This window comes from Lissotriton vulgaris, chromosome 7, assembly GCF_964263255.1.
Source record: "Lissotriton vulgaris chromosome 7, aLisVul1.2, whole genome shotgun sequence".
Lineage (NCBI taxonomy): Eukaryota > Metazoa > Chordata > Amphibia > Caudata > Salamandridae > Lissotriton > Lissotriton vulgaris.
Window position 1 is genome coordinate 1,325,315,991 of NC_141695.1, and position 15,315 is coordinate 1,325,331,305.

General features: G+C 42.8%; 1 protein-coding gene across 2 annotated transcripts in view; it reads right to left on the reverse strand.

The window, feature by feature from the left end:
- Positions 1-2,648: 2,648 nt before the first annotated feature.
- LOC147703608 (serine protease 27-like) overlaps positions 2,649-15,315 on the reverse strand; it is a 454,299-nt gene continuing 441,632 nt past the window's right edge. The window contains exon 6 of one of the 2 annotated variants that reach the window (XM_086931944.1): positions 2,649-3,241. In XM_086931944.1, the coding sequence (XP_086788070.1) occupies positions 2,966-3,241 (276 nt within the window). In that variant the 3' untranslated portion in view covers positions 2,649-2,965. The remainder of the gene's footprint in view (positions 3,242-15,315) is intronic. The other variant, XM_086931945.1, reaches the window with a different exon arrangement.

Genomic DNA, 15,315 nt, shown 5'->3' on the forward strand with positions numbered 1-15,315 from the left:
CGTAGCCTTGTCCTTTTGCAGAAAGATTGCTTGAAACCCTAAACTGTTTCAGTTAACATAGAAAGTAATGTTTTCTTTTGTTTTGTGAAATAATGTTGATGGTTCACATAAATTACAGCATGTAACTCCGAACTTGACCTCTTCTTTTTGCATACTTTCCTTACTGATAAGGTGTATTTCGTTGCTGCTAAATGTTATCATTTACACAGAAACAAATTCATAACTGACATAAACTGTGTTTTACTTGCTGAGGTAAGGAGAAAAACACATAGTACAAAGTGCATGCTCTTTTCATGACCTCATCTTTTAAAAAGGTGGGTTTCAAATTAATGAATATCCTGTTTAATTAATCTCTTTACTTGTAGCAGAGGCAATTCTTTTACACAGATTATTGTTTAGTTAAAATACATTTTGCTTTAATAGAAGGGTAGGAAATGTAGTGAAATCATGGAAAACAAAGGCAAACTTGAAATGTGCCAGGTGAAGTTAGATTTATTGTTGCAACGTAGAAATACAGCCTGCTGCAGCTTGCGTTCGACTGAAGACTTGTGAGAACCAGAGAGAGAAATGTGCCCTCTGGAGAATACTCAATTCTTATTGGCTGACGATGAAAGACCACGGTCACATGTCTTGCAACATTAATTCATTCTGTCTCATAAACGTGTGTGTTATTAACACAGTTTAGCTGAACCCTTTTGCTATTTCTTCAGACACTCTATGCTTTACCTCTTTCTGATTGGCTTTTGCCAATGCTTATTTGCCCTATGCTGTTTAAAGATTCTACTAAATATTTTGTACCTATCTTTATGGGAAGTTCTGCAATAATTGATTATGAGTTTCATGCTCTATTCACACTTTTGTCTTTCATTGTTGAGCTCTTCATGGGTTCTGACTGACACCAATTTTGCGTCCTTGTTAGAATAGGGATTCTTTCCATTATGCAACAAGCTGAATGTATTGTCTTAATATGATCTGCCCTAACCATATTTGTTTTATCAATTCTGATATCTGACTGATATTTGACTAATGCATAAAGAATCTGAATTTACTAAACTTGTAATCTGAAAATAAAAGTCTTCAAAACTACTTTAAACTCTCATTATTGACTACAATTTGGAGTTGCATTTAAGATTTGTTTTTGATGATGAAATAGCTCTTTTGGTCAAAATAGGGTGACAAAAATTCATCACCTGAGAGTGGAAATTGATGCAAGAATGGGTCCTAGTCTTGTGAGTGATGCTAATTGGAGGGTTGCACCATATTTATTTCAATTTGACCCAACTCTGAACTATCATAAACACCTATGGATTTTTGAGCATTCCAAGATTTACCAAAACTGGTAAGTCTGTGGTTGTGTCAAAATGCGACACCTTCTTAACCCCTTCGATGCTCATGACGAGCTCAGCTCGTCATGAGGTACACCTCTCGTACGCTCATGACGAGCTGAGCTCGTCATGATTGCATTGTTTTCTGAGTTCTTCAGCACAGTCGGGGATTGCTGCAGCAATGATGGTGTTAAGGGAGGTGCAACGAGGAGAAATATCTTTATTTCACCCCCTTGGTTCCTCTTTCTAAGTGTGTTGCAAAGAGGAAAACGCCTCAGAGGATTATTTCTGTGCAGGTGGTGCAAGGGTGCCTTTGATGGCAGTAAACCGAAGACAGTGTGCCAGTGTAAGCAGAGTGCAGGAATGTGCCATATCTTGATAGATATCATCAATTTCTGCCATCTCCCTTTCATGCAATGCAGCAATTTGTGTTGCTGTTTTGTGTGAAAGAATGATAAATCTGCCCATGGATGTAGCTAGTAAATAATTGATCATGAGATCTATATACTGCAAGAAAATTCCAGAAATAATGGGGTCCATGGATAGCAAAATCTGGAAGGGAGTGACGGCAAAACTAAACAACCGAGAACATAGGGGCATATTACCAACAACTAGCAATGTTTATCGCTAAATAAGCTTAGCGACAATTTTTTCATCGCTGCGCAATGCTCGATTTTATCGCAGAGATAACGTGCTATTAGCAACGTTTATCTCTAAAGCAATAAAATTTCCGGTGATAGCAGCAAAATGCGTGAATATCGCTGGTAATCCAGTGATATTCAAGTATTATCGCTAACAGTGTCCTAGCCTGAATATCCACCTCTCATTGGATATACAGCTTGAGAACTGGTCAGAGTTGATAATATGCGATAGCGATGTTAGCGACTGCTTTCAGTCGCTAACAGGTTGGGTACCCCCCCTTTGCATGTTATTAGCGATAAATATCGCTGACATGCAAAGCGGGCCCCAAACCGCTCGCTATCGCCTACAAGCTGTCGCTAACTGTTGTTAGCGACAGCTTGCTAATAGGGCGATAAAATTATCTCCGCTTAAAGCGGCAATCATCTCTTATCACCCGCCTTGATAATATGCCCCATAGTTCCCATTTTGACTAGGAAGGGCATGAACAAAGATTTATGCCAATGTAAAAGTTGGCCTGACCTGAAATATCCTGCAAACAGCCATGATAATATTTGGATACAACAATTATGTATATATAGCATTTGATTTATGATGAAACGTAGGATGAAAGTGATGCAAGCATGAAAGTATTTTAAAAATTACATTTTTTATTTTATAATTTGAGATACATGATATATCTGCCTTTACGTACTCCTTCAGCACCTCCCCCTTCTCTCTTGACATCACCATGAGTGATCAGGAAGGTAAACTTTCATTGTTATTTTTATGTTTAGAAATTTATGACAGAAATGTCTAACACTCATTACTGTTGGATCTCATCTGGTATCTTGCTTGTGCCTTGATTGTGCGGTTAAATCCATTGATAAATGACTGTATTACAGCACCAGTCAAGTGTGTGGATGATCATAGGAGAATTTCCCCTTCACACAGTTATCTCCCTCAGAAGGTTAAGAAATATGTGTCTAAACATCTTGAAAAACCACATGGTCCATGCACTTTTAGATTCCTTTCAATAAAATAAGAAGCAAAATTGTAAGAAAGGAAGAGAAGATTGTAGAGGAGATGCTGGTTGTACTGCTACTGGGTTTGTGGAATACTCCCTGATGGAATATTATATTTGTCACATATCGCTGAATCCATTCAGTGTAAACAGTGACACGGGTGTAGACTCCAGGACGATTGGGCACAGCACATCCGTATCCCCAGCTCACAATGCCTGCTAGGAACCAGGTGCCACCATCTTCTGCACACACCAGAGGTCCTCCAGAGTCACCCTAGATAACAAGGGGGTAGCATACATAAATGAGTCGTCAGAGGATAACCATAACAAAGACAAACAAATAATTAGGCTTCTCTTGGTTCTTGAATCGACAGATATAATTCTAGTACTTGGGGTTATCGGTAAATGCAAGAAATGTCCAATGTTTCAAAACATGGTCCGATTTTGAGCCTTCTCAATAAATGCTCAAGCAAAGGGTTACTTTCTTCTGAAATGTTAATCTGAAAACTAGTGGCCACATTTACCAGGTTTTTGTGCAGGGCAGCACCACAAGGAATCTTGCTGCGCTGCCCTGCATCAAAAGAAAAGGGCAGGAATGCGCTGTATCTGTGAAATACAGCACATTTTTCTCCTGTTTTGCGCTGGTGCACAAAGGGCTGCCATGTATCAATGCAGAGACCCATGTGCCATGGCGCAAGGGTGCCTGGATTGCAGGGATGATTGTTTTTGTGCGGAAAGGGACACCTTCCTTCACACAAACATTAAGAAGAGACATTTTCCTCTTTCTGTGTGGCATGTATGCAACTAAATGGTACAGTGTGATGTGCAAGCAATTTGGCTATGATGCAGCATTTAGAAAATGTAGGCATGTGCTGTATTTACAAGAATATGTCAAGCTCCTGTGCTTTCCCTTGCACAGGTGCTAAATAAGCTGCCTAGGGCCAGTGCAGGCCCCCTTGCACCATGGTGCAAGGGCACCTGCTTCGTAGGGAAGGCATTCGTTTTTGCAGCTGCCACAGATTTACAGATCTATGTACATCTGGGGCAGTGTTAAAAAGCAATGGATGTTGTGTGGGAACTCCCATAGCAACACCTCTTTGCATGCCTCCTTGTGGCAGAAAACTACGGTGAGTTTCGCCATATTTATAAGGCAGTGTTAAGCCATGCAAAGTAGCTTAGTGTGCCCTGTAAACATGGAGCAGGGCATTGTGCCACCAGACCATCAGAAAAAGTGATGATCCAGTGGCACAATGCCCTCGTGAATATGCCCCTCCATGTGCTGCAGAATGCAATACACATAAAAAAAGAAAAACGAGGAGAAATAAAGGTATTTCTCCTTGTTGCGCCATAAGAAGGTGTAGGAATCTGATGCATTCCCAGGTTTATGAAACCTTGTAAACCCTGGGAAAGCATCAGATTCCATGGGTGTTGTGTGAAATGTGATTATTATCTGATTTTATATAGCTAGAGTTACTAAATTATCAGCTACAAGACTATGGGGCAAACTATCAAGCCCCTATTGCCGCCACAATATCACTTTTTGTGACGTTGTGGTGGCGATAGGGTCAGCTCCCTATTATCAAGGCAGCGTTAAGCCACTTAACGTGGCTTAAAGCCATGTTAATTGGCTTAACGCTGCCTTGATAATAGTGCTGCTTTCATGCTAAATTTTGCATGAAAGGGGTGTACAGTGGGTGTTGCGATGGGCGTTCAACAGCAACACCCATTCACTTCGACGCTGCCCCCTATTATAAAGAGAGGTGATAATAGGTGGCAGCGTGGAACTTAGGACCAGGAAAATCCTGGTCTTAAGGTGGCGATACGAGGAGAACTATTACATTTCTCCTCATATTTAGCTTTTTCCATGTGTGCCGCCGTGCGACAGGCACCGCAAGGTGCCTGCCTCCTTGTGTATGCCAATCTAGGGGGGTACCATGGGTATCCCCCAAGTGCAGCCCCCACCCCCCTGGGGGCCAACAATGGGGGCCCACAACTGGCCCTCATAGTGATTCCTGCATGCCTTTCCACTGGGGAGTCCCCACCATGGAGAGACATAACACCACCCACATCATAATATGAATGGCGGTGGCACCGCCACAATATTATAGGCCTTTTCTGCCCTGTAGGCAATTTTAATGATTGCCTTACGTCGGAAAAGTGGTGGAAGGTCTTTCCGTCCGCCGCGGTACCCCCGCCATGCTAATGTGATGGGGTAAAAGGCCGTCCGGCGGGTTGTTTTGGCGGGTGGATCTCCACCGCTAGTCGGGCGGTGGCGATCCGCCCGCCATGCTAATGGAACCCTAAATTGGACACATTAATTTGGTACAATATTTATAATGAAGAAAGTGTAGTTTGTATATGTAAAAAAAATTACAATAAATACAAAAATAATTATAACAGTACAACAGATGTTTTTTATTTTGGAAGTAATGACACATTTTGGGTAATTTGTGTAGGATAATGAAATCATTTTTTTATTTTGACATCAAATATTTGGAAACATATTTGTATATACATTTCTGAAATTAGGTAATGTACATTTACAAAAGTTTGTATTTTTTTATATAGAATAATGATTTTCAGAATATTGTTCATACTTTTTTATTATTAATCACAGTGTTTACAATAACAGATATGTTGGACATATTTATACAAATAAAAGTTTCAATTTTTTTATATAATATAAATGTATTCATATTTATAATTGTATACAAACATAATACATTTTAATTAATAATATTAATATTTATAAGATTGATAACTACCACATATGTTTCCAATTATTACATTTCTTTGTCCAATGTTTATTTTTCTCATGCACAAAAAAATTCTGTACAATTTTTTATACATTGTTTTTTGATAGTTTTAATTTTATGGAGTTATAATATTAAATATTGTATATGTTATAATATTTATTAATTTTAATTTTACAAAGGTTGAAAGTAATGTAATGTTGTTTTATTAAATACTGTCATCCAAACAATAGGAGCTACATGGGGAAGAAATGATCAGGCGGCCCCATCTCAATGTATTACAAACCAACAATGGGCCTGATTATCAATAGTTACACCAGAATCTGTATATCCAACAGTCGATCCACCCAAAAAGGGGGATTCAACACGTGTCAATGGATCGCGTTCCCCGCAGTGATTGCCCACAGGTCCTATCACCGCTACCGGAACCGTCCGGTCCTCAATTAGGTGCACCTAATCGAGGACCGGACAGTTCTGGTAGCGGTGATAGGACCTGTGGGCAATCACTGTGGTGGAACGCGATCCATTGACGCGTGTTGAATATCCCTTTTTATAATGGTTGCCGGTATGCAGTATGGACGCAACTAGATGGTGTGATGTGAACCTCCCATGAAGGATTGGTTTGGAACCCCAGTAGCCCTGACAAAGTTGCCCGAATTGTCCCTTGTTATAATGGTTGCCGGTATGCAGTATGGACGCAACTAGATGGTTTGATGTGAACCTCCCATGAAGGATTGGTTTGGAACCCCAGTAGCCCTGACAAAGTTGCCCGAATTGTCCCTTGGCAATGAAACATGTTGGCTGTTTATAATTGATTATGGTTTGAAGGGAACCATTTTTAATTTGGGAAGCTAGCGGCATTGAATAAAGTTATTCAAAGCTAGTTAGCTTCACCAATTTTTAGAGGTGAGGATTATCTGTCCATATCCTCATGGGGTCCATTGGGCATGCATGTCATTAGCATGTATAGATCTTATATTCACATTTAGGTTTCCATATTTTGATTTGACGGGTTTGAGCTTTTTTTAATAAAACACATACACGTTTTTTTCTTTTCACAGAGAGAAAGCAACCAATGATGATAAGTGGACCTGCTGACAAGTACCAGCCAGCAGTTTGCTTGGTGTTACTACCGTGAGGTGCTTTCTCTCTGCTCCACACCTTTTTTCATGTACATTTGGGTGGATCCATGATGGTATAGATTTTGAACTAAGATACACCACAACATAGCGACCTAGACAAGTCCAAAAAAGCTAAAAAAGTTTTTGGTGACCCCTCGACTGTTGGATATACAGATTCTGGTGTAACTATTGATGATCAGGCCCATTGTTGGGTTGTAAATAAATACTGTAACATTTGTAATATTTTTAAAAAATGTTTTTAAAGTTGCCATATTTGTTTGGACCTTCTATTTTGTAATCGCTCGCTCTTGTGTTGGGTCATTTGGAAGGAGAGAAGCTCACTGTCAGGCTTCGTCTTCCGATGTCTCCAGGATTGTGCTGTAGATATTGGGTTCCACCTCTTGATGTCCCCCGAGTCTGAATCATATATACACAGACTACCAGGATAATCAAGTGAGGGAGGGAAAGGAAGGTAACAGTGGGGAGGGAGATCTGTAAGAACCACAAGTACACTAAGTACACACTCTGAAGGTTTGCATGTAATCCAACTGTCAATTCCTTCCTTTACCAATCAAATACGGTATGTTCACAGTCCTACCTGAAAAGGAATATAATGATGCCTCAATTGTAAGAAGAGAGTAGGGAGATATCAGGGATTATGCCAACTGTAAAGAAACAAAGTATACATTGGATTTACTGGAACTGTGATTATAGAACATAATTAAAAGCTGCATCTATAACATACCAAACACGGTCCGTGTGCATTCTTTTGTTAGGTAGATCCCAAGATATGACCCCCAGTAATCTCTCTTCTGTGATGGAAACAAAATTAAACAGTTGTGGAGAGAAAATCATATAAGAACAGCAGACCCGGTTAATATCTTCTTAACGCTATCTGCACCACTGTATGGTTCCTGTGTTCCATGCATGTGTCAGCCACTGATCGGCAGACCCAAAACCTCATGGATTACGTGGGAAAGTCAGAACATAGTGTGATTCCATACCATGTAATATCCAGCTATTCGACATCCAGTGCTTCATGAACTAACCAAAATCCTGGTTAGCCCAACGAGGACTCTGTAAATCAGAATAGGTATATTTCTGTAACAAGACAGCAGATTGCCTGCGCTGGCCAACGTGGAAAGGGAGCTCTCCTGTCCGAGAGAGCTACGATCAAAAATCAGCAAGGAAAACAAAACGAACACCAAATGGGAGAAAAACACTCGCAAACGTGTTTCCTCCTGCCAGTCAAAGAACTGTGTACCCAACCCAAGACGGGGTACACATGAGCCAGAAAAGTTAACTCACAGGTCTTACCGCAGTTCTGTGAGACTCACCGCTACTAAATCCTTCGGCAAGAATAATCAGCAATGCCGGCTTCCCTGACTTGTTCTTTATTTCCTTTTTTGTACACGACTCGCGTACAACGGAACGTGTTCTCCGGGCATGATGGAAGATGTAGTCTAGGGCCCTGGAACTCCTTCTGGATCTCGATAAAGAGGTCAGCGCTACTATTTACGTGAATCATGATACTCGGGGTTGGAAGCTGGTTCACGTCGAAGAAGGTAAGGTTTAATTTCTGTATTTTAAATAACTTTTAAACTTATTTTTAAAGTTTTTAGTGTATTTAGAGATGTACTAGTGCTGTTATGAGGTGTTACATGTTATAGTTACGTATTGTTTGTTTATTTAATTTTTTCGTCATTGAGGCCTGGTTAGATAGTTAAAAAATACGGTGTTTAATGTGTTATTCTTTAAAGTCTAAAGCTAGTATTAATGTTAATAAGGGGCCCATTATGATGGCGGGCGGAGGCACCACCTCACTGCTGGTGTTGGCGGGAAATGCTTTTTACACATGCCAGCAGTGTTCCTCACGTCCCCCATATTAGTATGGCCAAACATAGCCCATTACCTGTCCGAAACAGTGCTACATTAACCACCATCAAAGTGCGCCCGCCACTGTGGTGGTGTGAGCGAATGGAGACTCACCGCCGTGCGGAATGATGTCCTGTCCACAGTACAAATCAGGATGCCCTAAACAGCCAGACCCACCGCAGCGGAGAAACTGCCTAAGCAGAGACAGGGGAAGCTTGACAGTGTAGCACGAAATCTGATTCCCAACCACAATGGATCCAGCTCTACACGTCTTACTAGTGCTGTACCTGATACACTACCAGCAACTCATGCACCGTCGTGGACGCTGGCGCAGGTACGCATTCACACAACTTCACACACAACAACACATTATCCAGGGCAGATATAAGGTTCCTGTCCACACCAGACCCCCTGGTGGGGACAGGAACACATCCACAAGTGTACCCACAGATGCCCTACCTGTCACCAAATCACCCCTCCACATCCAGGTCACCCTTCGACTGCGAACCTGAAGTAATGTCCCAGTCACGTCACTGCAGCAGTGAAAACATGGGAAAGCATGCGCACAATGCAGAAGGCCGGGCCAGCACCAGGCATGGGCAATCCACAAAGAACACAGGGCCACATCTCCACCTCCACATACTAGGCCCCCCTCAACATAAAGGGACATGCCATGTGCCCCCCCTGTGCTCCCCATGAACAAAATCCAGCCAGGTGAACCCACACCTGACACCACACACAAAACAACTATGGAGACAGCCTCAGCAGGTGGGGCTGCAGAGGAAGACACAGCACAGAAGTACAGGGCCAGGGCAACCCACACACCACAACAACACTCATGGCAAGACAACTGAGTCAAAACATACACAGATGATGACCAATCACTCAACCAGACACACAGTCTGCCAAGTCACACATACATACCCCACACTGACACACAGCCACATACATAGACCACATGCCAGCAGCAATGTAGAACAACAAATAGGAAACCTAAAGTAAGGTGCACACAAATGGAAGGTCAAGTAGATAACCACCAAGCATGTGTACATTTCATGCAAGAGAAGGAACATATAACAACACCCTCAGCCCATCAAATCACACATGGCTGGCACAGTGAGTGAAGTCAAATCACAGTCACCTCAGTTTAACAACTTGGGGAGACAGCAAGGCAACCCATGTATACGCACAGCGAAGAAAGGAAGGCTCTGAAGTCATACAGTGAACAACCACACATCTGTATCAAACTCCTAACAGGAGTATGTCATCAGCACTACACACAGGGCACATTGACACATTCCACGACTGTTCAACACAAGTACGAACCTTCACACCTACACCACCCGCTCACACCTGCACCACACAACACCAGTGTCAAACTTACTGAAGCATACCAATAATGTCCAGTCAATACACTGACAATCAATCAAACTCCCTGGGGGGTATCCGCAAACATCACACACACTCAGGGATGCCAGAAAAAATGTTTGCACAAAAACAACATCCAAACACATAACTCAATAAAAACACACAAAGAACTGCAACAGGACCAGACATGACCTGTGCAGCAAAACTGTGGTAAGGCAATGGGAGCACAGACAGAACAGGAGTACACAACATCATCAGTCAGGAACAATGCACAGACAACATACTACAACACAGACAAGAAGTATATATTCTTTATTCAATCAAAAATATGATCATTTACAGTAATTAAATCATTTCATAAATATAAAACGATAAAATGTTAAAAACCCATATTTCATGAAAATCTTATGACAGGTGAACTATAGCAGCACTAGAGGGAGTACATAAAAAACATGATTTCATCACAAGAACATATAAAAGTAGGTATTAGCCAGTCATATCTACAGAGGCACTTTAATGCAGTTTGGACCTTCTCCACCAAGCATACAACAAAAATCTTGATATTGCAAATACGAGCCACCATGTTGTATCAGATCTAAAGATGCGTAAAGCTTCACTAGGAGATCTGAACGACAGTAGGCTGCAAACTGGGATTATCCAGGTTTTCCTATGATCAGCATAGGTGGGACAAACAAAAAGAAAATGATCATTGGTGTTAGAACTGGTGTGACACTTAGGGCACAGAGGTGTTACAACTGCATTCCCCCACGTGCTACTTCTATGATTCAATGGTGAGGTCCCAAGTCTAAATTTAATGTACAAAGCTTTTGCCTGAGGGGGTTCAATAATCATCCATAAATATTTCATAACCAAAGACTCCTTTAAAATTTAAAAAAATAGTGGTTAAAGTGCCATGTGCAATACTTTCTGTATTTTGGTGATCCATGTACTCCCCAAACCTTTTTTAAGGAGAGGCACCATTGTTTTTGTTATGGAGCCCGGGACCTCCCAAACACACCCCAACCCCAGTGCCAGAAGCCAATCCTTGATTTTATTGAACCATTTTATACGGCCTGATTATTTGTGCAAAGCAATTAGTTCTTCCAGGGGCACCTTCAACGGGACCTTTGTTTTACTGGTCAAGATTCTGAACCAAGACAGGAGTGCCATGAGGTTGGCATAATGGTCTATGGGGTTTAGGCTATGATCAAGTCTTAGCGGTTATAGGGGGGTGCTCGCCGGTAGGTTCAGGATTGCCCTGATGAATTTATTTTCAGCTAGGGTTAGATCTTTTACATTTTCCAACCCCCAGAGCTCAGCACCATAAAGGGCTGCTCCTAGACCTTTAGCCCCAAGGAGTTCTAAAAAAGGCGACACAGGGCGATAAGAAGACGCCCTGGCCCTCCTGACTATAGCACAGTCAGCATGCTGGAGGGTCACAACGCTCTTCTCAATTTAGGGCATCCAGGCCAACCTATCGCTGATGCGTACACCCAAATAGTCAAAGTATTTGACCTGCTCCAGTGTTTGCGAGCCCAGCACACACAAGAAGGGCATCATCACAAGACAATCTGGGAGCAATTGGCCAATAAGAAAACACAGACAGACATACCCCACCACCCATCAAGTCAACATGGTGTCATAGTGTACTACATGCTTGCACATGCACAATCCTGACAAGTGACAGGTCAAATATGAGGGGACATACCACAAGTGTGCACCCAAAACAAGCCCAATAACAATAATAAACCTTGCTGCATGTGACAAACACACAAGTAATGGACACCACACTTGCAACACACATCAGAATGTATCATAATGCAAAAACAAGTCACACACAATGACATGCAAATAGAACATCACACACAAAGCAACTGTCATCTGAGAGAGCCAACACAGCCCAAACACTGCACACAGCCACATCAAACGCACAACAGATGCACATGCCAATAAACCACATTCCAAACACAGCAGGACGTCAAGGGATGTACACCAGGCAAGGACAAGGCAACATACACTCACAGCACTGCATGCATGACAAGCAGTGTGTGCACACCAAACATACCAGTTCCACACAGATATGAGTGACATACCATGAACACCCACAACAACAATCAAAACAGCATACAGACAACCCCACACTTAGGAGGTCAAGCAGTACCTCAGCAAACACACATACACCTAACCCAACACCCACAGATGCCCAAGTCTGAGACCCCAAAGTGAAAACAACATAACCAGAGGACTGTGCAGCACAAACAGTTGAACTACATATGAGAAAACATGATGGAAAAACAGTAGCTGAATATAACATATAACCAATTGAAGAAATTTCCTGAGTGGCACATTGCTCCTGTGCACAGATCTGCCATACAAAGCACAGTGTCACAAATGAAGTGATGGGGAGGCACACAGGCAAGCCAATGAGACAGCTGAGATGAAAGTGAAGTGTTGTGTACATCAGTAGTGGACATGGTAGGAGTGTACCATACACAAATAGATGGACTGCATACTCACAATGGCTAGGAATCAGAAGCAAAGATAGGGGATGGTATGACATGACAAACCACATGCCATACTGGAGGCAATACAGTTCCATGAGACATCAATGCATGAGAAAACACACCCACAATGTCAGTGTGGCTGATCAGGTCTGCACCACAAACCGTATGAAGACACATGGCTGATCAACAAAACACAACACAGTATTGACAGTCACACACTCTGCATACTCACAAAAGGCACCAACAACAAGTAGGAGTCAGCCAGAACTGCAATGACACACCAACACACTGCACAGTGCGCAAAATACAACACACACATGTGCACACAATCACAGGGCTGAACAATCAGACAAACAGGCACACAAATCCTGGGTGACACATGTCTGTAGCTGACATTGCAGGGACACACATACATCAACACCCCTGACAAAGTCACCCCTTCACACTACATACTTCTTAACCACCCAAGTGCACACCTCGAAATCCACCCATGCGACTAGGATGACTGCCCATCACAGGATGACCAAACACCAACACTCCTGGGCACACATAAAGTAAGATCACACAGACATGATGTTCCTGGCCAGCCTGCCTGCTATCCTGTGGATAGCTTCCCACTCTGTGCTTGCAGTTCCTCCAAGCCTGACATGTTTGCAATATAGCTTACATTAGCAAAGAATTATAATTTAGGCATGTGCGAATTTTGCGAATTCGCGATCCGCGAATTTGCGGATTTGCGAATTTGCGATCCGCAAAATTCGCGAATTTGTGCGAATTTGCAGATTTTAGTTTTTTGCATGTTCGCGGGGTTTTTTGCGTGTTCGCGGGGTTTTTTGCGTGAATGAATGAATGAATGAATAACTTTATTGTGTGGTTACTTAAAACCATTACATTAAGACCAGAATATAAAATTACAAAAGTTAAAACCAAAAATGTTTCTGCGGGCAAGCATTTATAAAAAGTTCTCAGAGTTCAAAATGTCCCGCAACAATGTTTCTATTCCTGTGCGCCCTTGGCTGCCATCAGCTCGGACCGGGTCTGTTGTATAAACTTTCCGAACAAGGCCATCTGTTTTACTATGCTCAAGGAGTATAAATGTTGTATTGCCTCCTTAGCAGTGCGTGTCCCCGCGTCCCTAAGGATGGGCCTGAGGTGGAGGGTACGGGGTGCACGTAGGGCAGGGCAGCAGAATAGTAAGTGGGCCAATGACTCACGTTTGTAGTTACAGAGTCTGCATTCCTGAGCTCCCGTGCCCGCATTTCCCGGATGGTATAGTTCTTTGAGCGGGAGGGGGTGCAGTCTGTAGGCTAGGATCTTTTGGAGAGCTGGGAGACCCACGGCCTGCATGAGATGGTTTCGGGGGTTGTACGCAGTGTGCGGCAAGCATAGAGACTCATGGAAGGCTCTTTTTGCGAGAGACTCAAGGTCCAAGGCCCGAGAGCAGGCACGCACTTGCTTTTTTATCCCGTGTTTGATGGTCGTGTAGTTGACAAGGTCTGGATTCCACGACTCGATCGCCAGGTTAAGTTGGGTTTTTGCCATTTAAATGGTGGCTGACCAGGGGTTCCCGGGTACCATGAAGATATGTTTCAAGACGGCCTTCAGTGTGTTGTCACGTGCCGCTGTTGTTAAGTAGTAATATTTGCTTAAAGCTGCCATCTCTTCCAGATTTTGTTGGTTGAGTGAAAATTCCAGGCAAATTAGAGTGTTTCTTGTACATTTTGGTAAATGATACAATCTCTTGTATGCCCCGCAGTGAATTTTTTCCAACTCCTTGTTCAGTTTTCCTGGATACGCCTGTTGTGCGTAATTGAGGGCCGGCATTAACTTGGCCTTGAGGACTCTTTGGATGGCAGTTGATGATGGGCTGTGTAAGGAGGCTTGTAATTTGCATAGGGCGAAGGTGATGGTGTTCCCTTTGCCCTGAATTTGCTTTAGGTGGGTGCCACACAACCCCGATTCGTGAAAGGAGACCCCCAGGTATGTGTATTTCTGAGTGCTGTCCAAGGTCAGGTGGCCAAGGCTCCATTTTGCTCTTGTTTTTTTGGGGTAGTGTCCGAAGATAACTATTTTTGACTTGGTCGGGTTTGCTACCAACCTGTTTTTGTTATTGTATGTTGCCAGGGCGGTGAGTGCCTTTTGAAGCCCTATTTTTGTGTGATCCAGGATTACGAGGTCGTCCGCGTATTGCATAAAATGAATTTTGGTTGCACCTATCTTTGGTGTTGCTAAGGCGGCCCCCGACAGGGCTGTCTCCATGTCTGCTGTATATAGATTAAACAGCAGGGGTGCCAACACGCACCCTTGTTTTAAGCCCCGGTTTGTTTCAATCTTGTCTGTTGCAGAGTCACTTGAAAGTTTGATTCTTACCCAGGTGTTTTGATATAAGGATTGTATCGCTCTTAACAGAGAAGGGTCGATGTTCCAGTGGACCAGCTTTCTCCATAGGATGATGCGATCTACTCCATCAAACGCAGCTGAGTAATCGATGAAGCAGGCGAATAATGGTAGGCTTTTACGCGCCCGCGCTTGATTGGCTAGGTAGGAGAGTGCAATGATATTATCTACGGTCGAGGACCCTGGTCTAAAGCCGGTTTGACAGAATGGCAGGAGATTTTCTTCGCTTGCCCAGTCTGTAAGGTCCTTCAGGATGGCACTGGCGTAGGCTTTGCCCTCGATGTCCAGGAGAGCAATCATACGATAGTTGGTTGGATCCGATTTAGTCCC